General features: G+C 40.8%; 1 protein-coding gene across 7 annotated transcripts in view; it reads right to left on the bottom strand.

The window, feature by feature from the left end:
* Positions 1-25215, bottom strand: part of Elmo1 (engulfment and cell motility 1) — a 531134-nt gene that overhangs the window by 348669 nt on the left and 157250 nt on the right. For all 7 annotated transcript variants that reach the window (XM_063233959.1, XM_063233960.1, XM_063233957.1 and 4 more), the window contains 2 exons: positions 13116-13166; positions 1699-1868 (listed from right to left, as the gene is read on the bottom strand). In XM_063233959.1, coding sequence (XP_063090029.1) covers positions 1699-1868; positions 13116-13166 — 221 coding nt within the window. The remainder of the gene's footprint in view (positions 1-1698; positions 1869-13115; positions 13167-25215) is intronic.

The following is a 25215-nucleotide window of genomic DNA, read 5'->3' as shown; positions in this document are numbered from 1 at the left end:
ATCACACTGGCTGTAGCACATGGCTCTGGATACCGCAATGGCTACAACTCAGATGAGTTCATAACATGCTAATATTTTTCATTTTTTAATGAATACTAGGAATTGCACTCAGCTGAATTACATCCCTAGCTTCTTTTCAGTTTTAGGTCTCAATAAGTTGCCCAGGCTAGGCTGGAATTTGTGATCCTTCTGCCTCAGCCTCCCAGAATACTATGATCTCAGATGTATGCTTTGACACCTGGCTATATTTCCACTTTGACTTAATGTATCCATGCACAATATCACTGAGGCAGAAGCCCCCAGGCCTTGAAGCATCCCCTGTGAGCTTTTGCTCAGGTCTGCTGCTCTCCAATGGTCAGCAGCAGCTCTGGTAGAGTGAACAGTGAGAACCACAGCTCACACTTTTTCCTCTCACTGGGAGCCAGAATGCAGGGGTGACAGAGTCTATCCTTTCCCTCTGCTGCAGTGAAACTCATGCTTACTGAGTTCTGAAACTCTCAGATCCAGCCAAACTTCCAGTACCCCAGAGGACTAATTCCCTTACCTGCAGAGCCTCAGTTCCCCAGGCCTGGGCCAAGCTGGTATTTTCCGCCGGAGTGAAATTTTAGCCACCACTCAAAAGACAAAGTAGTCACCTTACCAGCACTCTAGGATTTGATTTTTTCCCCCATTCAGTTCTAGGAATTTTCTCCTCTTGTCTTTAAGGTAAAATCCCAGTTCCAACTCTAAAGAACATTCTTACAGGAGAACTAGTCCTGCTACTGGAACACAATGTCTTTAAGAGAGAAGGACTTTTTCACTAGCACCAGCTATAGCTATTAAATAACAGAAGGGAGAGAGAAGGGGAGGAAGAGAGGGAGGAGCGGAAGGGGGTAAGGAAAGGGGTAAGATGGGGCAGGGATGGAGGGGACCAGACCCATCTTCATCAGGTACCATCAGGTACCATCATCTGTCCAGTCCGTGTATCGATAAGGACACAATGACATTTCCTCTTTCCTAATAAATATCTACTCCTAATAAATACCTGGGTATCCTAATAAATACCCAGATTTGCACATCATTAATTCCTCAATTAATTCTGGTTCAGCAGTTTTAGACACTCAACTCACTTCTGCCAATAGAATGTAGCCACTGGGGCGGAGGCAGCTCTGTATTCCAGCCTCAGGGGAGAACCTCAGCTCCCACTAAGGTGAGGGACAAGAGAGCTCCTCATTAGAGCAGCTGAGCTCCATGGCCGCCCTGATGGCGCTCAAGACCAAGATCACTGTCACATCTTCTGTGATGCCCCCTGATGTCAACACAGTCTCCACCTGTGGATCTGGACCAGAGCAATTCTGTCTACATGACAGTTGCCATGGGTGTTTGGGAAATACTTGTCTTTTACATTTTGTCCATTTCTCACTCTTTTGTGTACAGCAGCAACTCGATAGATAATGATTATATTTAATTTTAAATAATAATAGGTATTTAATCATTCTGGTGTTAAATTGTTTAAAAGGTTACTTCAATGGGGTGCCTTCACCTACTTTAGTAGTTGGAAAAGTCTGAGCTACTTAAGGTTACAACCTACTTCCTTGCCAAGGCAGTCAGAGCCATTTCCCAGGGTCCAGCCAGGTGCCCGGTCTCACCAGAGCTACTGCAGGTAACAAACAGCACAAAGGAGGGGCAGAGGCAGAAGTCTGGACAGAAGGTGCTTACTCAGTGCCGCTCTCCACCATCTGGGTGAGCAGAGAGATGCCATCCAGGTTGATAAACTCCTGGGCAAACGTGACGTCCCGAGAGAGGCTGGCCAGGTCCTTCAGGGCCTCCAGCTTGGCGTCCATGCTGGATGACTGGATGCGCTCGTGGAGCTGCTGGGCATTCTGGGCCTCACGGGGAAGAAAGAAAGCGAAGTGTTCAACAGGGCAAACGGAACCGCGCGAAAATGAGCACGACCCTGAGAAATAAGACCCAAGGCAGAAGCACCAAACCCATACTACAGTGAGCATCTCAAGCACAGGGCCCAACCCCTAAGACTCCTACAGTACCAGTGCCCTGAGAAGCAGCTGCATGCTTTGGGAGAACTCATCATTCCCTTTTTAAAGAAAAACAAGCAGGGAATATTAAAGCCCCAAACAGGGAACAGTGGGAAACACACAGACTGTTTACATTTTAAGTAGAATTATTATCCGAAGTGACAAAACTCCACTTGTTAGTTCATGAATTTATACAATATGCTCATCCATTCAAATCAGGGTTGCATTTATGCCATTTGAGTCAGGCTTTTGAGTACTAACTGTCTAACACTCTAGGTTCACAAGTTTCCTCAGACACCCAAGGAATCTCTCCAGGTTACTGAAAATCTTTTAGCACATGATTTTACATTCCAATTTTCAACACCATGAGTCTCACCATGCAATGACTACTGACTGTGTGGATTGGAAGGAAGGCAAATTAGCAGTGAGGTCTAGAACGGGGGTTCTCAAGACAGAGCAGCAAGGCTTCGCCATGCATACTGAGGGACCTGAACATCTGCCGGTGGGCAGAGTTGGACCTCTAGATAGTAAGTTGTGATTTTGTGTCTTGTTCTCCAGGCAAGGTTTTTGTACCTACTTTTCAATCATGGCAGGCAGTAAGTGAAAGGTTTTGGCCCAGACAGGACACTGTAGCCAGGAAAGCCACAACCGGAAGCAGGAAGCCCCATCTTGCCCTGCCCCTAGGAAGTTACCTGTGACGCCATCTTCCCACCCCTGGAAATTTACATATGGCGCCAAACCTAGGACCAATGGGCTACCTGTGTATCTCTAATGCCCGCCTTAGGTTCCACCCCAAACCGAGGCTATTTATAGGCCCCCACGCCACATGTTCGCTGGAGAGATCTCCGGACGCCAGCGGTGGGGTGCCGGTCATCTCTCTCCGTGTTCTCAGAATAAAGGCCGCTTTTTATTTTATATTTCTCATCTTTTGTTAATATTTTTCATCTTTTGGAAATAACTCTATCAGTAAGGAAAATTAAAATATTAAATTTATCTACTTGTGCATTTTTTTTGTGATAGAAATCACTGAGCATCTGTTGTAGCTATTATTTAACCTGAAATTTCTATCCTTGTCTTCTCATTCTCAGGCACCTGCTTCATCCGTGAAATACTTATATTTTAAAGAAGGGGAAAATGGGGCTTGAATGTGATTTGTCCCCCCAAAAGTCCATGTGTTGGAAGTCTGGGCCACTGTTATGGTTGATACACTGTGTCAACTTGAGACCTTTAGAAGTTTGAGAGACTCAGCAGGGAGCCAGGGTTCTTACTCTGTAAATGTCCTCATTCTGTCAAAGGAGGGCAAGGAGATTTTGTGAGGGCACACTTGCCCTGAAGGGAGGGTATGGCTTGTGTACAATATAATAGAGGAAAAGGGGCTTGTCTTTTTTTTTTTTTTTTTTTTTTGCTCTGATTGCTACCTTGAAGTGTTGCCCTTGTGCCCTGCCACCCTGCCTTGGAGCCAGCTGATAAAGAACTGAAACCTCCAACAACTGTAAGCTAAATAAATCCCCCCACCCCAATTTTGGGCATCAGTGCTCAGCAACAAGAGAAAAGTAATCAAGACATGCACAGTGCGGACATGATAAGAAGTGGTGGTATCTTCCTATCTCTCATCATGTGACAAACTAAATTCAAACTGGATCAGGGATCTAAATAGTAAACTAGGATCATTTATCTGCTGGAAGATAGAACAATTAGAACTCTAGAAGACACAGGTGTAGGCAAAGACTTCATGAATAAAACCTCAGATGCACAGGAAAAATTAAAAAGCTTGTCAAATTAAAAAGCTTTTGCATAGCAAAAGAAACCACTAAAAGAGTGAAGAGACAAACTGAAGAATGGAGACAAAATTTACCAGCTACTCCTCAAAGAACCAACATCTAGAATATATAAAGAATTTTTTTTTAAAAAAAAGGATGCCATCAAATGTAAAGACCCAACCAAAATGGGGATCTAAAATACAGACATTACTAGATGAAGATTTTTTCATAAATATATGAAAAAATGCCCATCATTGATTGGTCAAGAAATGCAAATGAAATCAACACTGAGATTCCATTTCACAACCAATAATAAATGCTGGAGGGGTTGTGGGGAAAGAGGAACCCTTCTCTGTCGCTGGTGAGGGTATAAAGTGGTACAACCACTGTGGAGTTTAGAATGGGGAGTCCTTAAAAACTAGAACTGGAGGTTCCATTTGGCCCAATACTCCCCTTCTACATATCTTCCCAAACGAATTAAAAGCATCATACCACAGTGATACATACATACCTATGCTTATAGCAGCACAATTTATAATAGCTAAATCTTGGAAACAGAACTTAGGCCCATGAAAAGATGAGCAGATAAAGAAGATGTGGTTTATATATATGATGGAATATTTATATATATGATGGAATTTATTATTCATAAAGAAGGATAGATTGGAATCATTTGTATGAAAACAGATGCATCTCAAGACCATAATCTTACATGAAATAAATCATACACACAAGTTTAAATATTGCATTGTTTCTCTTGTGTGAGAAACCCAAAGGGTAAATGAGGAGCATAATGGAAGACAGATAATGGGAAGTATAAATAACATGTTCCAATGGGAAGGGAAACAAGGGCGGGGGCTGGGTAAGGGAAGGAAAGGAAAATAAAAAGAGAGAGAATGGAAAGAGAAAATGGAGACAAAGCTTGTGGGAGGGGAAGAAGGGTTGGAGAGAGGGGAAGAAAATGGAAAAAAAAAAGAATTGAGACTTGTTATGTACAGGTACAAATTCCCCATGATGAACGTGATCCATGTGTATAAAAATATGTACTAATAAAATAATAAAGTTTTTAAAAATGAAATATAGGGATGGTGTTTAACAGGACAGCCCTACTGGAAGGTTGGCGCTAGCCCCATCCTGGCCATATATTGGTTTGCTGTCATGTCTCAAGGCCTCTCCACCTGGAGGCTAATGAACATACCATTCCCTCGACCCCTCAGAACTTCGAGCTCAGTGAACTTTTCTTTCTAAGGAATCCAGCCATGGCTATTCCACCAAAGTAGCAGGAAGGAAACCAACACAAAACACTTGACCCCAACGAGGGCAATCTTTCCCAAGCAGAAATGGGGACCACGGAGCAGGGAACTATGACAGAGTTAGAGAGCAGAGTGAGGCAGGGAACCTTCACAGGGACCCAGAACAGGAGGGTCTGCCCAAACAGGCCCAGCTCTGTGACCAACTTCCCTGACTGACCCCTGCAGGCAGGCAGCCCCCACAGAGAGAAGGGAACTCAATAGGGAAATCTAGGTGGCTCTTCAGGAGCCAAGACACAGAGGAGCCTCAGCCCCACCACTTGCTCAGAGATCCCAGGGCTCTCCCATTTCATCTGAAGCAAAGACATATGCTGTGCATAAGGAAGCAGAAAAGAAGGTGAAGGACTTCTGAATGATTCATGATCCTCAAGTGACTGACAAGCCACTCAAACTCTAAATGCCAATTTTGGGCAAAGGGTACTGGGAGTTGAACTCAGGACCTTCAGACTAAGTCACTTTCTCAGCTCTTCTTTTATTTTTCTTCTTCTGAGACAGAGTTTCCCTAAGTTGCAATTGCTCAGGCTGAAGTCCAGCCTGCAAACCTCCCACCTCAGCCCTCCCGAGTGCTGGGATTGCAAATTTATCTACCATCTTTTTTAAAAAGGGAGAGCAGAGAACTGAGGGTTCGTTAATTTCTCTTTTAAAATTGTATAAAGATAGGCTATTTTCCAAAATTTTCAAATGGATATTCAGAGTCCAGTGGATATTTCAAAAGTTGGATGGTTCTATGGATATATCAAATGGATAGAACACTGGCTTATCATAGTTAACCCAAGTGCAATTCTTCAAATCTCATGAAAACCACTTTGCAAGTGAAAATCCTGCATTTATTATGCAGATTATGACAGAAAGTACTGAAACATAATTTGATTAACATCATTAATCAGGTGAATATTAACGATATAAATGGCTATCATGTAGGACTTTCTATGAGCCAGGATTCTAAATGTCTTTATGAAGTACACTATTTAATGTGCACAAATTGTCCTATGATATAGGTTAGGCACTTTTGTTATCTTTACTTGACAAAAAGAGACTGAAGTGCACAAAGGTTCAACAATGTCTCCAAGGTCACACAGCTTCCCAGAGCTGAGGCTGAGGGTCCAGCCAGGGCCGAAAATGCAGAGCACACGCCCTGACTTGTGGATCTCAGCTCTTGCATGCATGAGAATTGCTTGGATGACATTTTACAGCAGACCCCAGGGCCCTCTCCACAGTCTGTTGTTTCTAAAGTCTTAGGTGAGGTCCCCTAAATTATATGTGGAACCAGGCGCCAGTCACTGTGGATTCCATCATCCCCAATCACATGCTGAGACAGACTGCTGTTAACCACTCAGGGCCCTGCGTCTCCCAGGGATGACAGACTGAATGCACACCTTAGTGTCTGTCTTTAATTACCACCCTGACTTCCCTAGCTGGGGCACAAGAGCCCTGCTGCGTTTACTATACCAAGAAGAAAATCTGCTCTTTAAAAGGTGCATCGTTTTCAGGCAAAACTTCTGCTACGAAAATAAATAAAAAGTCAGAAAGGTAGAAGCTAGGTAGACAAAATTTATTGTATCGTTCTTTCTATTTCATTGTTATGCCCTTGGTAAGTAACCTACTCAAAAGTCAATAAATAACTAAAACTTAAAGTAAGAAAGAGAGAAAACAAGATGAACTTGAAAAGGACAAGAGTCCCAAGCAAGGGAACCAAAAGTAAGTACATAGTCCTACCAAAGATTTGCTGCTAAAGAAAAAGAAACTATTTTACCTAGATGGTCACACATCAGAGCAACAAAGGCGAATCCCAGTTGCCAGGGCCACAGCGGGGACCACCCTCAGTAATAGCCCTGAAGCTTGTGCCAAACTGCAGCACTCAGGAGTCCACAGATGGGAGGGGTAAGCAGCCATCCTTGAGCCAGGCCAGGAAGAGTGTCCCAAGGAGGTGGACCCCAGACCTGGCCCCCAGGCAAAAGATTAAGGCTGGCAGGACAGCAGGCTTTTGATCTTTTTCTTAGCTGGTCCACAACAGAGAGGGAGGTATTTTTTCATCTTCTTTAATCACTACAGAGACTGGACATAAAACATTTACCACTCAAAATGAGTGAGAACAAAAGTTAAATTATTGAAGTATTTGGGTTTTGTGAGCAAGATTTCTATTGTGGACATCAGTGGTTGCAATTCACCATATTGATAATTTGACTTAATTTCTGTGCTCAGACAAATCCTTACAGTTATTCATTTCCAAGCAACACCCACTCTCAGAATCTCTGCTGGCTGATCAACAAGTGCCCTGGAAAGTCTACGGCAGGGCACACACTGCTGAGTACATTTATACAAATCAAGGTTCCCACTTGTCTGGGGTTCACTCACCTTGGGGTGGGAAGTGGTCAATGAAAGAGACAATTAGAAACAGAAAATTACATGTTGCACATTATTGATGAGTGTCATAACAAAATCTAAAATGAAGCAATATGCTAAGAGTGTGACCAGTGATTTTTAAGACAGGGTGGCCTTCAGGGACAAGAGACCTAAGAAAGTGGCCTTCACTCGGAGATCTGATTCACAAGAAGCGAGCTCTCCTGGGGATGGGCAAGATGCTGGGCAGGTGGAGTAATTAGTGAAAAAGCCTTCTGCATGAACACACCTGGCATGTGTGAAGGGACAGAGAAGGACTAGCATGCCAGGAGCATGCGCAGCTGGGAGAGGTCTTGGGTGGTGATGGGTGATGCTGAAAAAAGTCACTTAAATATCTGACGCAGGTAACACAGGTGCTTAAAATAGCATCTGTATTCTAACACCAGGCAGCAACACTGTTCAACGGTGAGATGGTGAGAAAATCCTGGGGACAAAGGATGAAGTCCTATGCAGAGGCAAATATAAAAGTTGCACAGAAGTAAGATGGCACATTCTCAGGGCAGAAATGGTCAGGGCACAGATGCGTGCAAAGGTGGGGCTCAGAGGAGACAAGCGTGTATCTGTTCACCAGCACCTCAATTCCAGGAGAGGAAACTTGTCACACTTGCTCACTGCTCTACTCCCAGCATCTAAAATACTGCTTAACCTTTATTAGGACCTCAGAAAAGAACTTCATGAAATAAATGAATAAATTAATATATAAAGTCATGTGTGCACATATATTTGCATGCAATTGACCAAAGAAAGTAAATCAGAACATGACCTGTGTGTGTTGATGAATTATAATATTTCACATAATTGCTTTTATAGCATGGTTAATTTTTTTAATTTTTCCATGATTCTGTTCAATTTCTATATTTGGAAGGAAACAATCAACATTACTTTAAAAATAAGACAGCTTTATTCTGAAGAAAAGAGATTAGCAGTTGTGTGGACTGTACTGGACACTGTTTTATCTTCTGGAATTGTTCTAAGGATAGAAAGAAAGTTTCATAGTTCAACAGCTCGAGGTAGCTGTCACATCTTGTCCTGTGCTGGAAAAGCTTCTGGGCCCTGGTTCAGGGAGATGCACCCCATGGAATCAGTGGGGGGTACGTGAACAGGTAGGGGTGTTTGGGTGCCAAGTATTTGCCCTCTCTGCTTCTAAAGGTGGTGGTTATAATCATCCCTGACAGGCATGGTAGTGCACACCTATGGTCCCAGTCCTCTGAGAAGCTGCGGCAGGAAGATTCAGAGTTCTAGCCCAGGGAAGTTTAGCAACTTAAGAAGACTCTGTCTCAAAATGAGAAGTAAAAATTGGGCCAGGGTTGAGGCTCAGTGTGAAGATCTTAAGGTTTAATCCTCAGTATAAGGAGGGGAAAAAAGTCATTGGATGCCTCCTTTTATCCTTCCTCAAAGCCTACACAGCAAAGCCCTGGGCATGAACCTTATCCTCCAAAACACTCCTCCCAACCCTTAGCATCCTCCAAGGCAGGAAGAAGCTCAGCCATCTGCACCTCCTTCCTGGACCACGATATGACACTCCCAAGTGTCCATCAGCTATGCCACAGTGAACTCCTGAGCAGCAGCCTCTGCTGGTTCTTCCTAGACTAGGTCTCTCTGAACGATCGCAAGAGGTAGAACACAAGACATTTATGAATCCTTTTTGGCTTCTGAAATCAGTAGGAAAAGAATTGAAAAAACTGAAAACTAATAAACTGTTTATGGTCTTATTATTAAGCATCTCTGAAACTTAAATCACAGGACTGAGATACTATCATGTTCTTCTTGCCATGTGAACTGGCCTCCCAAGTCACTAGGACAGTCTGCTGAGCCAGTAACTTTCAGCCTGGTTTCCCCACCACAGTGAACAGAGAAGGAGGATTATGCTCCAAAGCCTGCCTGGCAAAGCAGGTTCTTCAGGATCAGTTTGGCGGTCTATCTCCACAGGGGCCAAAATGAGGACTACTGGGCATGAAGAATTCAGCCCCTAAAATTTTAAAGGCTCTTTTAAAAACCTCACAGTTTGGAATATTAAAATGCTTTCAGCAGAGGATGTTAGGACTCACTTTTTATACTCTGTGATGACTTCAGAATATTTGTGAATTGAATTAAAAATAATACCAGCACATGAGACAGAAAGAAATATCTAGGGGCTAGGGATTTAGCTCAGTGGCATAAGCGCCTGCCTTGCAAGCAGGCAGTCATGAGTTCGATCCCCGGTACCGATACAAAGGAAAAAGACGAAAAAAAAAAAAAAAGAAAGAAAGAAAGTTAACTCAAAGCTGACCACTGATGGTATTATCTCTGGAGAAAGGTTTTTATCCATGTATGCACACATGTGTGTGCACAGAGGCATGCGTGAATGCATATACGTGAAGCACACACCTGGCATAGTTCTGTCTACAATGCCCGGCAACCTGCTCTGCTGGGAGTGTGAATCCAGATTTCTCCACAGGAATCCACAGCTACACAAGGGTCACAAACATCACCCGTGCATCTATGGTGTCATGGTTTATGTTTGTGTCCCCCCAGGCCTCATGAGTTTGCAATGTTCATATGTGATGGTTCATTGGATAGTGCTTGGATTGATGGTGTCAGTGCTCCACCCACATAGGGTGGAGCCAGGATGTGATGTAATGGCAGGAAAAAGGTAAGTCTTTCTCTTTGCTGGTTCGAGCCTGCTGTTGGCAGCCGCCATGAACTGCGTTCCAGCCATGCCCACCTGTCTTGGAGTCAACTGAGTGTGGACTGAAACCTCCAAAAACTGTAAGAAATAAACCTTTCCTTTCCCAACTTGGGCATCAGGTATTTTGTCTCAGCGACGATCATAAAGTAACTAAGACATATGGCCTCTCCCATGCATACTGTCATTCTTTCTAAAGAGCTATTTTTTGTCCTTTTTCTCCTGAAATTCTTTCCAGACTGAAAGATTTTGGGGGCTGTTATCTTTTTTGATAGTCAAATCTATCAATCATTTTCTTTACAGCTACTGGAATTTGTGTTCTATTTGGAGAGGCCCTCCCCACTTCAAGACTGTAAAAGCATTCATTGTTCAGATGGTTATAAACAAACATTGCAGGAAAAGAAAGACAATAGTCTGGTGATGGTAGCCAAAACTCATTTAAAATGCATCCCTCTCAGGGGCTCAGATTCCACTTCCGTGTTTGTGATCCTGGCAGGCAGATTAAGGCTCTGCTTGAACTGAAGCTCCCCAAGCCTACACTGCTCTGCAGCTCACACACTTCTGCCTCTGTTTACTTAGTTATTTAGTGGTGCTGGGGATCTAACTTAGGGCCTCACGCATGCTAGACAGCACTGTATCTCTAAGCCAGCCCCTCAGCCCTCTGGTTATATTTTTATGATATCCAGAAATGGATAAAAATAAGACAACAGAAGGATACACCGATACTAGGTAAGAGATTCACAAGTTTAAGGCTAGGCAATTTAGCAAGATCTTGTCTCAAAATTAAAAAATAAAATAAAAAGGGCTGGGGATGTAGCTCAGTGGAGGAGCATCCCTTGCGTTCAGTCAAAAAAGAAAAAAGGAAGATGTACTCTTAACACCATCACTAGACTCCCTAAAGACACAGTGCCAATACCTGCAAAGATTTTTACAGGAAGAAAAACAGTGCCGGATGGGTGTTTGTGTAGATCTTCTTATATTAACTTTCTTATTTACTTCCTTAGGAGAACAAAGCAGAAGAGAATGTTTTGATAACAGAAGACAAAAAAATTCATCAGTCAACAAAACAAAAAGGAAGCATGGAGGTAAAACTTAACATAGCTATACATTCCAGTGTGTGTGCATCTGTGTGTGCATGTGCATGTGCATGTATATTCTAATACGGCTGCAGGAAGAATTCACTATAGGAGGTGCAGGCACTTTAAAAGCTAATATAACATCACTGGCTGAGTTCTTTGTGCCACTCTTAATATTTTCTATCAGGTTGGAAAGAGACAGCTTTTAAGTGTATTTCTGTTGTGTAGCTAAAAAGTGAAAGAGCATAGGTAACCCATACCTTTCAGTTAAACACAAAATAACTTTGCAAATCTACTAGCAACAAATAAAGGTTCCAGATCCCAAATATCTTGTCCAACTCCTACATTTGCCTAAACAGGTGACTCAGGTTGTAGAACCCATACCAATCACAAAGGGTACTGACCCAGACAATAAACCTGAGCCTTCCTGACTCCAAGACGAAATAAAAGACTAGGTATACTTTCTGCTCATCAAATAGATGAGCTCTTTCGGCAGCATAAACAGAAACTGCAAAAACCAAAAAGCAAATGAAGCCATCCTCCTTAAGCGCTGAACACTCACACCAAATTATGCTGACTAAGGAAGTGGAGGACGCGAGGTGAGCCAGACTGGAAGTCTCACAGCCACTGCAAACTGAGCACCAAGTATAATTTCCATTAAGCATTAAGCGGTGGAGGCAGCATTAGAAGCGAGTTCCGCCAGCCCGGTAGTTAGTTCAGTCCACTGAGCTCACCGTGTTAAGGCTCAAGATGTTATTGGGTAAAATGCTGAAGAGCTTTTAAGCCTTTCTAATGTAATTTTCAACAAGAAAACTTTGTGGTGGTTACAGTATCCACACTTTAATTCTAGCCAGATGCTTCTCCCAGTTTTTAAGATTATTTTTAGCCTTCCACATGGCTTCAGTGGAAATTGGAAATGATAGTTAGATGCCGTTTTCAACACATACGCGGCGTGAAAATAGTAACACTTGGTGTATTTTGCGTAGCTTACTTTTTTTAGGGAAGCAAAAAATAAAATGTGCTGTGAAATAGCGCAGTTTAAATATGCTAATGTCACTATCCAGAGTCTCTATAAACTAGTAAGAAAGATCAAAATAAGCAACAGAGCGAGGGTGGTCTCAGTATACTGTGGTGCCCTGTTTAGCAGCTTTTATTTAGAGGCTGCTAGGTGTTTTATCTAGAATTGGCTGTGGATAAAACAGCTCAAGTGGCCAATATTTTTGAACTGTAGTTTTTAAAAATTGTCATCATGAGCAACCCAAGCTAGGAAACATACACTGGTACACACCCACATTCTCCCTCTCCCTCCCCTTCCTCTCTTGCTCATCCTCCCCCTTCTCTCCCCTTCCCCCTCCTCCTCTCTGCCCTTCCCCCTCCCCCTCTATCTCCCTCTTCCCCACTTCCACTTTCCCTTCCTTTCCCTCCCTCCTTCTCCCCTCTCTCTCCCTCCCCTTCCCTCTCCATCTCCCTCTCCCCTCTCTGTCTCTGACTTTAAAAGGACAAAACAGGCTGTCCTGGTTTGGTTTGCTGTATCTGTCCCCTGAATGTTTTTAAATGGCATTAGGTAGATGGGTGGGTAAGTGGACAAAACCGATCAGTACAGCCCAGTTCTCTCATCTGTAACAGAACTGTTCAGACTCACAAGCATGAAACCCGTATTTCAAGGCCTCAAAGTGGAATGGCTTGCTCTTAACTTGGCACAAGCATTCCTCCAGTGAGGTGGGAAATTGGGACAGAGCACTCTTGCTACTGTAGAAGCCTCAGGTAAGAGCATTCCAAGGCTGCTGGTTTCACATTGAAGTCACCCTCACAAGCCAGCATCCCCTAACTGTCAGCAGAGCAAAAGAGCAAACAGTTTATTAGGAAGTTGCACGCTGAGATCAACTTACTGGAGATGTAGTTAGGCGAAGGATAGTGCCATTTTTTATTTCATTGCGATTCTGGAAAAGAAAACAAAAAAGGCCTGGTAAGTTCTCAAGTAGAAGCTTCTAACAGAAGAGAACAAAAGCAAATATCTAGTACTTTACATAATAAACATTCTTACGATTCATTTCATTCTCACTAAGTTCATTTCAGGTGTTTCTACAAAGAATTTTAGCTTGGGTCCCAGATGGGTTAATTGTAACTCACAAATGACTTTCAGTACAGAGCAAGTGACTATAAACCCAAACATGGCGGGCCCAAGAACAGCAAACAAAAATGTAATTATGATGACATTCACCTGTTACCCCAGCACTCTGAGAAGGTGAGGCGGAATCATAACTTTGAAACCAGTCTGGGCAACTTAACAAAGACACTCTTTCATAAGTAAGTAAATAAAGCTTGGCCCTGAACTCACAATGCTTTTCCTGCCTTGGCCTCTGGTGTGCTGGGATCACAGCCATGCATAATAACAGGTGGCTTGCTTTCTTTCTCTCTCTTTCTCTCTCTCTCTCTCTCTCTCTCTCTCTCTCTCTCTCTCTCTCTCTTTGACATAGTGTCTTATTATGTAGCTCAGTCTGTCTTTGAACTCACTTTGTGGTCCCAGCTGGTCTGAACTCAAGATCCTCCTGCATCAGTCTCCTGAGTGTGGGGATTGCAGGTGTGAACCGCGATGCCCAGTGCACTTTAAAACAACATTTACATAGAGAAATGGTGGAATGACAAGTTGAAAACTCAACTTTCCTGAGATTTGGAATTCAGACACTGGAAAATAATAACTCGGGGAAGAAAAGAGAGAGAAGAAAATCTCCAGAACTCAGGAATCAACTGACAGGAAAATTGAAACCTACAGAGAAATTGAAAAGACAAAACACTCTGCAGAGAAGGGGAGGGACAGTTTGCATTTTCTCCCCAGGTCCTAGCTCATGGCTTATAGAAAGGGAGACTGAACCCACAGAGAAGTAAAAGCTGGAGATTCAGGAAAAAATGCAGTGGTAGAACAGATCCACAGGTGCTCGATCTGCAGGGAGAGCATGGAATTCTGCTCCCACGTGAGTCCCTCTACCGGAAAGAGCTGGTATGTGACTCCAATCCGTGTGTCCACCATACCCGAGAAGAGAGGGCTTTGTTGGTGGCCATTCTGGGAAAGGGTTGATTGTTTGCCCCTGGGACTCAGTGGCCACAGAACAGCTTCATTTCAGGGTTTGCAGTGTTACAGTCCCACAGTGACTGGGTGAGACAGAGTCACAACAGCTGCAGACAGGGAGCAGGCTAGAAAGAAACCTCCCGAGGACTTTGAGCTAAAGGAACAAGCCTTATTCACAAAGTCAGAAACCAGGCCAAGCCTCAGTTGCTCTAGATTTAAAAATCATAGCCTTGGTGCCTTCATCCTAATTCTACTGCCTGCTGGTCCCTGCATCCAGCAAGGATCTGGGGTCTGCCTGCCTTCTTTGTCTATTGGTATGAGCAAGAACCGGTCTCGACTTGAACACTGCCTTAAAATAGTGAAAGAAAACCACACATTTGAAATCAAACAGAAATTTGTTTCTTTTCTTTTCTTCCTTTTTTTAAACAAGGGGTGAATGTGTGTGAGGTTTTTTGTTTTTATTCTTTTCTTTGTTCTTTCTCTTCATTTGTCTTTCCTTACTTATCTCTTTTTCTTATTTTTTATATTCCTCTTTTCTCTTTTAATTTTTCTCTTTTGTTATTCCCATTTAATTTCTTTTTTTCTCCCACTTTTTATATTACCTTCTTCCTCCTCATATCATATGATTTAAAGTTTCAAATATTTCCTTTTGTATTTCCCCATTCTCAACCCGCTCTATCTTTAGGAGTGTGACCATAAACCTTTCTTAATCTTAGATAGTCAACTCCATAATATTATTGTTGAATTGTTTTCTACCATTAGCAGAAATATAGTTGTCAAATTTTATACATATTAGTTCTAAGTCAGTATCTGAGTTGTCTTAATACTTACAACATAATCATAGATTCCTTCTCTAGCATTGAGTGGTACATAATTGGTACTTATGATATGTTAATATCCAACTTGTCTTGGATGATATTACTGTAGCTGATATGTTTGATATTATTAGGGCTGCATAACTGTTGTTCTTTGTAAGTCAAAATTTGGGTTACCTTTGTGACATTAACAATAGCAGAATACATTCCAAGTAAAATCAGTGTTGGGCCAATTACACTGCATCCTACCCTCCCAAATTAACCAAGATGCTTGAATCTTGGGGCTAAGTCAAAGGACAAAAGTAATCCATGCCCAAATCACATCACTGAAAAGTGATTGCATAAAGACAGCTCTGTACTAGCAACAAGGATTTTACACCGTAGGTGTTGACAAAACAGCACAAAACCTAGCAAAAGTAATAGAAATATGAGAAGACAAAACAATAAAATCTCTCCTCAAACTCCCAATTCCCCAGAAACCAATGCAGTGGGCATTGAGAGGGAGAATGGCATAAGCCACACGTCCAAATTACTTGAAAGCATAACAGAGAAGGTTGGAAACTGATCAGAGAGGAACTCAATGAGACTGCAGAAGACATAACTAAACAGATAATAGAAGTAATAATCAAATGACCCAGGAGCTTTCAGAAGACACTCATAAGAAGTTAGTTGAGCTAAACAAAACAATGCATACATGAATGACAGCTTAGCAAAGAATCAGAGTCTATAACAAGGACTCAATCAGAAATCTAGAAAATTAAAAATTATATCCTTTCACCAAAAGGAAACAATATGAGGCCAAAACTTCAGAACTTGAAGACAATGATACCTTCAAAGAGCACCAAGCCAGTGTTACAAAAGATTCTCAAGGATTTCTCTAGAAAGAGAAGCAGCAGCCAGCAATGCCAACAAGTCAAAAAGCATGAATATACCTGGCAGTATGAGCAGCTAAACAAAAATAAAAAATAAGAAAATAAGCAACAGGAATATAAAGCAATGACAGGAATAAGTCAATACCTTTCAGCAGTAACTCTCAACGTGAGTAGTCTCCATTCCCCAATCGAAAGACAAAAACTGGCAGAATGAATCAAGAAACAAAACCCATATTTAATTCAAAAAGAAATCCACAGATTAAAAATCAAAGAGTAGTAAACAATATTCTCTTCAAAGGGAATCTAGAAAAAAAGTTAAGTAACTATCCTAAATTCAGACAAAGTAAAGTTTCAAGCCAAAACTGATCATGAGGGACAAAGAAGGTCACTGCATGTTAGTTAAGAAACATTTCAACAGGAAGAGATAACAATTATAAACATGTATGCACCAAACGCCACAATGCCCAACTTCAAAAAACAGACACTAATGGACATGAAAAATCAGATAAACACTAATACAATTGTAATGGGGACCTCAATAATGCACTATCACAAAACAACAGATCACACACACACACACACACACACACACACACACACACACACATCAACCAAAAAATATCAGAGTTGAACCAAACTTTCAATCAAATGAACCTAGTAGACATCTACAGAGTATTCTATCCAACAACAACAGAATATACACTCCTCTCATCAGTACATGGGACTTTCTCAAAATAGACTACATACTAGCCATAAAGCATGCTTACATAAATGCAAAAGAATCAAAATTACTCCATGCACATTATCAAATCATAGTACAATGAAACTAGAAATCAACTGCAAAAGAAGCCACAGAAACTGCGAACATATGGAAATTAAGTCAACACTCACTTGAATAATTAATGGGTAACATAAAATTAAGGAAGAAGTTAGACAGTTCCTACAAGCAAATGATAATGCCAGCATGAAAGCAGTCCTAGAAGGAAGGTTATAGAAGTCAATTCCTGCATCAGAAAAAAATCAAGCTCTAATAAATACCTAATGATGCACGTCAGTCTCCTAGAAAAACAAGACTAATGCAAATTCAAATTAGTACAAGGAAGAAAATAATAAAAATCATAATAGAAATTAATGAAATTGGGAATAAAAATATAAAGAATCAGTGAATCAAAGAGTTATTTCTTAAAAAAATAAACTGTATCAAACTGTAGCTAACTGTATCAAAATGAAAAAAGAAAAAAAAATGTTGATGTAACTAGAAATGAGAAATGTAACATCACAACTGATGCTGCCAAATCCAGAATCACTGGTTAACTACATTGAGAACCAGTACTCTAATAAAATGGAAACTTTAGGTAAAATAGATAAGACTTCTAGAAACCTACAAACTATCAAATCTGACCCAGGAAAATAAAAAAACCTGAATAACCCAATATCATTTATGAAGTTAAAGAAGTAATTTTAAAAAGTTGTCAAAGAAGAAAAGCCAAGATCGCTATAGATACAATAATGAATTCTACAAGAACTTTAGAGAAGCTCTATTTCTAATACTCCTAAAAACTCTTTAATCAAATTGAAAGGGAAGTCATTTCTGAAAGGAAGGACAGAAAGGACACTTCTGTTTGTGAATAATTCAGCCATCTTCTTCAGGATCACAGAATGAATTAACCAACATTATCTGTGTGTGAACCAACATATCACTGTACTGGAAAACAGAATACAGCAGATCATAGAGCCTGATCAAGCAGGATTCATTCCAGGTATGCAGGAATGGCTCGACAAACACAAAACAATAAATATAATACACTGCCTAAACAGAACAAGGACCAAAAAAATCACATGATCATTTTATTTGATGCAGAAAACTATTTGATAAATAGTTTTATCCATTCATGATAAAACTGCCAAAGAAGTTGCAGAAAGTCTTTTCAAAAGATTAAAGCCATTTATGACAAACCAACAACCAACATCATATTAAATGGAAAGAAGATGAAATTTTGCCCTCTAAATTAAGGAATAAGACAAAGATGACTTCTATCACTAGTTGTGTTTAATATAGTTCTTGAAACAGTAGCCAGAGTAATTAGACAAGAGAAAAATACTGAAACAGATATAGATAGGAAAGGAACAAGCTATGTCATTATTTGCAGATAAAATTATCTTCTACATGGAAGACCCTAAGAATTCCACCAGACACCTAGAACTAATAACCAAATTCTATAGCATAGCAAAATATAAAGTCAACCCTCAAAAATAATAGCATTCCTGTACAATAGTACTTTTCATAATAGCATCAAGAAACACGAAATACTTTAAAACTAACCTAAGCAAGGAAGTAAAAGACCTTTACAATGAAAACTGAAGTACTCTGCAAAAGAATAAATAACAGAGCACATCAGAAAATGAAAAGATAGGGGGCTGGGGATATAACTCAGCAGCACAAGTGCCTCCCTGGCAAGCACAAGGTTTTGAGTTCAATCCCCAGCACAAATAAATAAATAGAAACAAAATGAAAAGATAGCCACCGTTCCTGGATAGATGAAACAAGTATAGTCAAAATGGTCATGTACTTCCAAAACTGAGATGTAGATTTAATGCAATCTCAATCAAAATACAAATGGCATTCTTCACAGAACTAGAGAAAACAAGCCTAGAATTCATATGGAACCAAAAGAGGTCTAGAATAGCAAACACAAATCTGGAGAACAAGGACAAGCAGGGAGGATCACAATCCTGGACTTCAGGTTATACTGAAAAGCTATAGTGACAAAAACAGAATGGCATCAACAAAAGGAAAAAAGAAAAGTCTTGTTCATCAATGTAACAGAGCAGAAGATAGAGAAACAACTCCAGGCATACTCAGCTAACTGAACTTTGACAAAGGAGCCAGTGGAGGAAAGGCAGCTTCTTTAACAAATGGCGCTGGGAAAACTGGTTATCTACATACTGAAGATTGAACCCCACCCCCTATATCTCATCATGCACTAAACTAAAATCAAAATGGGTCAAAGGTCTAAATACTGAAGCAGAAACAATCTGTTAGGAGACAAAGTAGGTAAAACTCTTGAAGACCCAAGCCATAGCCTATCAGAACAAAACCCCAGTTGCACAAGAAATAATACCAAGAAACAACAAATGGGATCCCATCACATTAAAAAAAATTTTTTTCTGTGCAACAGAGAAAAACACGACCAGAGGAAGAATGGGAAAGTTTTTGCCAGCTACTCCTCAAACAAAGGACTAATACATAGAATAGATAAAGAACTCAAAACATTAGCCCCACCCCCAATATTTTAAAGATACAACCAAAAAATGGGAATCTGAAATGCATAGACACTTTTCAGATAAAGAAGTACAAATGGCCAATAAGTACATTAATATATGTTCAGCATCACTGGTCATTCAAGAAATGTAAATTTAAAACAACACTGAGATTCCATCTCACTCCAGAAAGAAAGCAAAAAAGAACAAATGCCAGAGAGGCCGCAGGGAAAAAGGAACCTTTCTGCATTGTTGATAAGAGTGCAAATTTATATAACCACTACAGATCTCAGTATGGTGCTTCCTCAGAAAAAAAAGAAAAGAAAAAACCCTAAAAACAGACATTCAATTTGATCCAGCTGTTCCCAGAAGAGTTAAAGACATCCTATTACAATGATCCAGGCATACCCATGATTATAGTAGCACATCTTGCAATAGTTAAATTTTGAAAGTGGTCTATATGTCCATCAACAGAGGAGAGGAAAACAAAAATGGGATATTTATACACCATGGATTATTACTCTGCCATAAAGAAGGGTAACATTGAGTCATTTGTAGGAATATGGGTTCACTTTGAGTAATAATATTAAGTAAAGTAAATCAGACACACCAGTTTAAATATTTCTCTTACCTGAGTAACCCAATATATAAGAGCAAAATAAAAGACAGGAAACAGGAAAAAGAGACAAAAAATAGTTATGGTAATCTAGCATAGTTAATGTACCTAGATTTATTATAATTGTGTTGTGTACTTTGTATGTTTTTGGTCTGTACTCTTTTTCTTAATTTATGTTTATGATAATTTTTAATAATGACTTATAAGATAAATAAACCTGATACTAGCAAAAACCAGAAAAAAATTTTAAAGGAATGTGGAAAAAAATTGCGATGTGTTATGTACACACAAAATTCTCCACAGTGAATATGATCATTATTACTCCAAACGTGTACTCATAAAATTTTTGAAATGCCAGAAAGTAAGTAAATCAAATAAATAAGGCTGGGGGAGTACAGTTTTGTGTAAAGGCTCTGGGTTCAGTATCCAGTACTCAAAAAAATTCAAAGTTTTCTCAGGGAATAGGAGCTGACAATTCCATTCTTCCGATATATCTGAACGAACTGAAAACGTGTGTCCACATAAAAACTTACACACTAATGTTCACAGAAACATTATTTGTAATAGTTTCAAGATGGAAACAACTCATATATCCATCTAATGGTCAGTGAATAAATAAAATACCGTACATACATTTAGTGGGAAATTACTAGGTATTGCTGTAACATGGATGAACACTGAAATCATTACACTAAGAGGAAAAAGCCAGACACAAAGGACCACATATTATATGTTTCCATTATAAGAAATGTCCTGAACCAACAAACCCATAGAAAAGAGAAGCAGATCAGCGTTTCCTAGGCGCTGGGAAGGGGTGGAGAATGGAGGATCCTGGGGACAGAGTTTCACTCTGGGGTGATAAAAATGTTCCAATACTGATTGTGCTGATGAGTGTTCAAATACTATGAATGTACTAAACACCAAAAAAATCAAACATTAATGAATGTGAATATTTTAAAGCATATCTCAAGGAATTGTTTGTTGTTTGTTTGTTTGAAACAGAGTCTCGTTATGTTGTTCAGGCTAACTTTGAACTTGCCACGTAACCCTGGCTGGTCTTAGAATTGATGGTGTTCCTACCACTTCAACCTCTGAGGCTGTGTGCCACCATTTCCAGCAGAGGTTTATTTTTTAAAAGGTTATTATTTTTTTTTAATCGGTACCGGGGATCGAACTCATGAGGTGCTTATGCCGCTGATCTAAATCCCCAGCCCCTTTAAAAAGGTTATTAAGAAACCTCATTTGTTGACATGTCCTACTTTCTTCTGGACGTTTCCCTGAAGTAAAATGAAAAGAGCAGATCCCAAATGGATCTGAAGCAGGCAGCCTGAAGGTAGCCCTGAGCATTGTGACTGAACAGAGAACCTCACTGGCAGTTCCACCTCTTTCCAACAGAGGACGCCCCACACTCAGTTTCCAGGAAGTCGCCCCCTGGCTCACCAAGTCTGCACTTCTCAGGGGTGCCTAGGGCCAGCAAGACGACAAAGGAGCCCTGAGAACCACTCTCCTGCTTCCTTTATGACAGGCCTTGCACTGTAAGTGGCTCAGGATAAAGGCTGCAGGCACAGGAGGTGGGGGAAGCCTTCTCAGTGAGACCTCCAGGATCACCAGCATAGATAATTTGCTCCATCAGCCATTCCTATTATTGGATGATGAACTTTCTAGAGAGCTACCTGTGAGGGCACAGGCTTTGGGTCAGTACTCCCTCCCTAGGAAAACGGCATCTGAAACATCCAGGCTCACTGCAAGTCAGGCTGAACCCAGCGCCACTGGATCCAAAGCCCAGCCCAAGGCTAGGGCATCTGGGACACACAAGGCCACCCCAGAGACTGTCAGCTCCTTGTCATGGAAGTAACCAAGCTGTACTAGGTGATCCCTTGGCAAGCAAGCTCAGGATGGCGAAGGAATTCAATCTTAAAAATCTCCTTGACTTCCAAAGTTCTACAGTTCGATGAGAAATGAAGAGGAAGACAGAAAAATGCCATATTCTATAAATAAAGAGCATTAAGGAAACTGAAAACAGCATGGCTCTTCTCCACTCATCTTCTAAATGAACCGAGAGAAGCAGAGTCTGAGACTGAAGGAGACCTGAAATTTCTGTTGGGTTAGTTATTATGGAGACCAGCACAGAGGAACCTGAAGCTGCCTGTTTCTGGGATGCATCAGGCAGGCTCCTTCAAAAGAAGGGAGAAGCAGACCTTACATGATTTTCTAATTAGTTGAGTGAAGACGTGAGGAGGCTTTACAGGTAGTCTGTCCTGGGTGTTTGGAGAGGAAGGTAATCATGTCTTGGGCATTGCGCTGATGGCCTTTGTTTTTAATCCTTGTTTAACCATCATAAATCTATGCCCATTCTAAAGATCAAAACCCAAACAAAAGCAAGACAGAAGGCATCAAAACTCCTGGTTTGAGATTATACTACAAAGTTACTGTGATAAAATTAGCATGGTACTGGCAAAGTAACAGACCTGATCACCAGTGGAACGAATTAGAAGATACAGACACAACTACAAACACTCTCAGCCACCTTATCTTTGACAAAGGGGCCCAATATATTCACTGGAAGGACAGCCTCTTTAATAAATGGTGCTGGAAAAACTGCCTGTATGCCAAAGACTAAAACTACGCCTATGACTATCATCATGCACTAAAGTCAAAATGAATCAAGGGTCTATAATCACTAATCCTACTGGAAAAGAAAGTAGGTACATTTCAATACATAGCTGTAGGCAGAGACTTTATGAACAAAACCAGACCGCATGGAAAATACTTCAAAGCTGGGTTATCATCTTATTAAAAAGCACAGCAAAAGAAATCACCAACAAAGTCTAGGGAAAACCCACAGAGTGTGAAAAAGTTTTAGCCAGTTGTCCCACAGACAAAGGACTTCTATCTAGAACTTATAAAGAATTAAAAATTCAAAGACCCAATCCAAAAATGGGCACCTGAAATGAATATGCACTTCTCAGATGAAGAAATACAAATGGCAAATAAATATATGAAAAAATATTTAACATCACTGGTCAATTGAGAGATACAAATTAAAATAACACTGAGATCCCATCTCACCCCAGAAAGAATGACTATCATCAAAAAACCAACTAATTACAAATGCTGGAGGGACTGTGGGGAAACAGGAATCCTTCTCCCTGTTGGTGGGAGTGTAGCTGATACCACCACTGTGGAAATCAGTGTGCAGATTCCCATTCCACCCAGCTATTCCCCTTCTGGGTATCTTCCTGGAAGAATTACAAACATCATACCACAGCAATATATGTGCACCCATGTTTATAGCAGCACAATTTCTAATAGCTAAATCTCAGAAACAACCTAAATGCTCATCTATCAAGGAATGAATGAAAAGATATGGCAATTTTATAGAATGCAGTACTACTCAGCCATAAAGGATCGACTTGAGACTTTTATAGATAAATGGATGCAACTTGAGACCATACTCAAAAGTGAAATAAATTTAGACTCACAAGTGTAAACATCATATTATTTCCCTGGTGGGAGAAACTGAAAGAGTACGTAAGTTCTAAAATGTACAACAGACACTGTGAAAATGGGTAGAATTGCTCAAAAGGAAAAAGGAACTTGGATGGGTAAAAGAGGGAAGGACGGTAGGGAAAAGGGGAAAAAATACAAGCTAGTTATACTATCAGTTTTTCTCTTAGTTCATTAAAAAGGAAGATTTGTGCTTATATTGACTGGAGAAATTCTTATGCCCATATCTTGTACCCTGAGCAACTACTTTAAAGACAACATGCAATGTATTAACTATTGTTATTTTCTTATTATTTTGTCACAAAATTTTGTTTTATCCTTTTCCATAAAATACTAAAAGAATGGAAAAAAAAAAAGAAAGAAAGATAGAAAGACCAGAGCCCAAAACTATGAGAAGACGACAATTTATTAACTTCCTCAACATCACAGTCAGGACCAGGAGGACCAGACCCAGATAACCTGAGACCAGTATGGTCCTCGATCTGCTGTGGAAGGAGGAGGCTCAGATCTGGGCTTCATTCTTACAGGGCTGAGTGCAACTGTCAGCCAACAGTCATGACCACCTAGTAAGAATGGAGGGACAGAGGCTCTAAGGATTCCCCAGCTTCGCTGCTATACCACAGGCTACACCAGGGTGCTAGGCAGAAGACTGGGAGGAAATTGGCAGCCACCCTTCAGTCTCCTGTGCAGACTCTGGCCAAGCTGAGCCCTTCTTTTTGGAACCCAAGCAAGACTGCTGTGGAGAAAGGGCTTGAGGGTGATTTGTATAAAACCAAAGCAGTATTGAAACTACGGATAGGCACAGTTAGGTTCAAATTCTTCCTCTGCCTCAAAACAGCTGCGCAGACTCAGTGCAAGCTACTTAACTATCCTCGCTATGGTTCCTCTTCCCAAACTGGGGCAACCCGCTGCTTAAACACGGCTATAAGAACAAGAAGTGATCCATATGCCTGGCCTGGCTGAGACTGGCTCAAGAATGGGGTGATTTATATGCTGTTTGGGGCAGAGTGACTGCCATCTGTTGACCCAGGCCTACGCTGTTAATAAACATTCAACTTCTTATCCTTCTCCTTCACACATTTTACAATCAGTGTTTTATTATTTTAAAGTAAAATGAAACATAGAAACCAGACATGGTTGGTGCCTGCCTGCAATTTCAGCATTCTGCTAGTTTGAAACAGGAGGATTGCTAGTTTGCAACCAGTCTGGACAAGTTGGTAAGACCCTGTCTCAAAATAAAAAGTAAAAATGAATGGGAATGTTGCTTGTTGCAAAAGTTATGGGTTCGATCACCAGCACTGGGGGAGAGAGCAGACAGATACAGACAGACAGACAGACAGACAGACAGACAGACACACACACACACACACACACACACACACACATACAGAGACAGAGAGAGACAGACACACACACACACACACACAGAGAGAGAGAGAGAGAGAGAGAGAGAGAGAGAGAGAGAGAGAGAGAGATTGATTGATTTTGACTTTTGGGTCCTGAAAGAAAATATATCCAACTCAGACAGGCAGTGGAGAAGGGCCCTGGTTTCCAGGTGATTATCTGTCAGAAAATCGGAATCATCTAGCACACCTTTTTCTTTCTTCTTTTCCCTCTCTCTTCCTCCCTTTATCTCTTTCTTTCTTCTTCCATTTACTCCTTCCTTCCTTTCTTTCCCTCCCTCTTATTTCTTTCTTCTTCTCTTTTTCCTATGGATTAAACCCAGGGCTTTCGCACTGAGCTACATCCACGTTCCTTTTCTATGTTTTATTTTGAGACAGGGTCTCAGTAATTTCCCCAAACTGGGCTCAAACTTTTGCTCCTCCTGCCTCAGTCTTCCAGAGTGCCGGG

Source organism: Cavia porcellus, unplaced genomic scaffold, assembly GCF_034190915.1.
Source record: "Cavia porcellus strain 051 isolate PalLab524CR breed Dunkin Hartley unplaced genomic scaffold, mCavPor4.1 scaffold_23, whole genome shotgun sequence".
NCBI lineage: Eukaryota > Metazoa > Chordata > Mammalia > Rodentia > Caviidae > Cavia > Cavia porcellus.
Note: the sequence above shows the minus strand (reverse complement) of the source record. Positions and strands in the feature narration are given on the sequence as shown.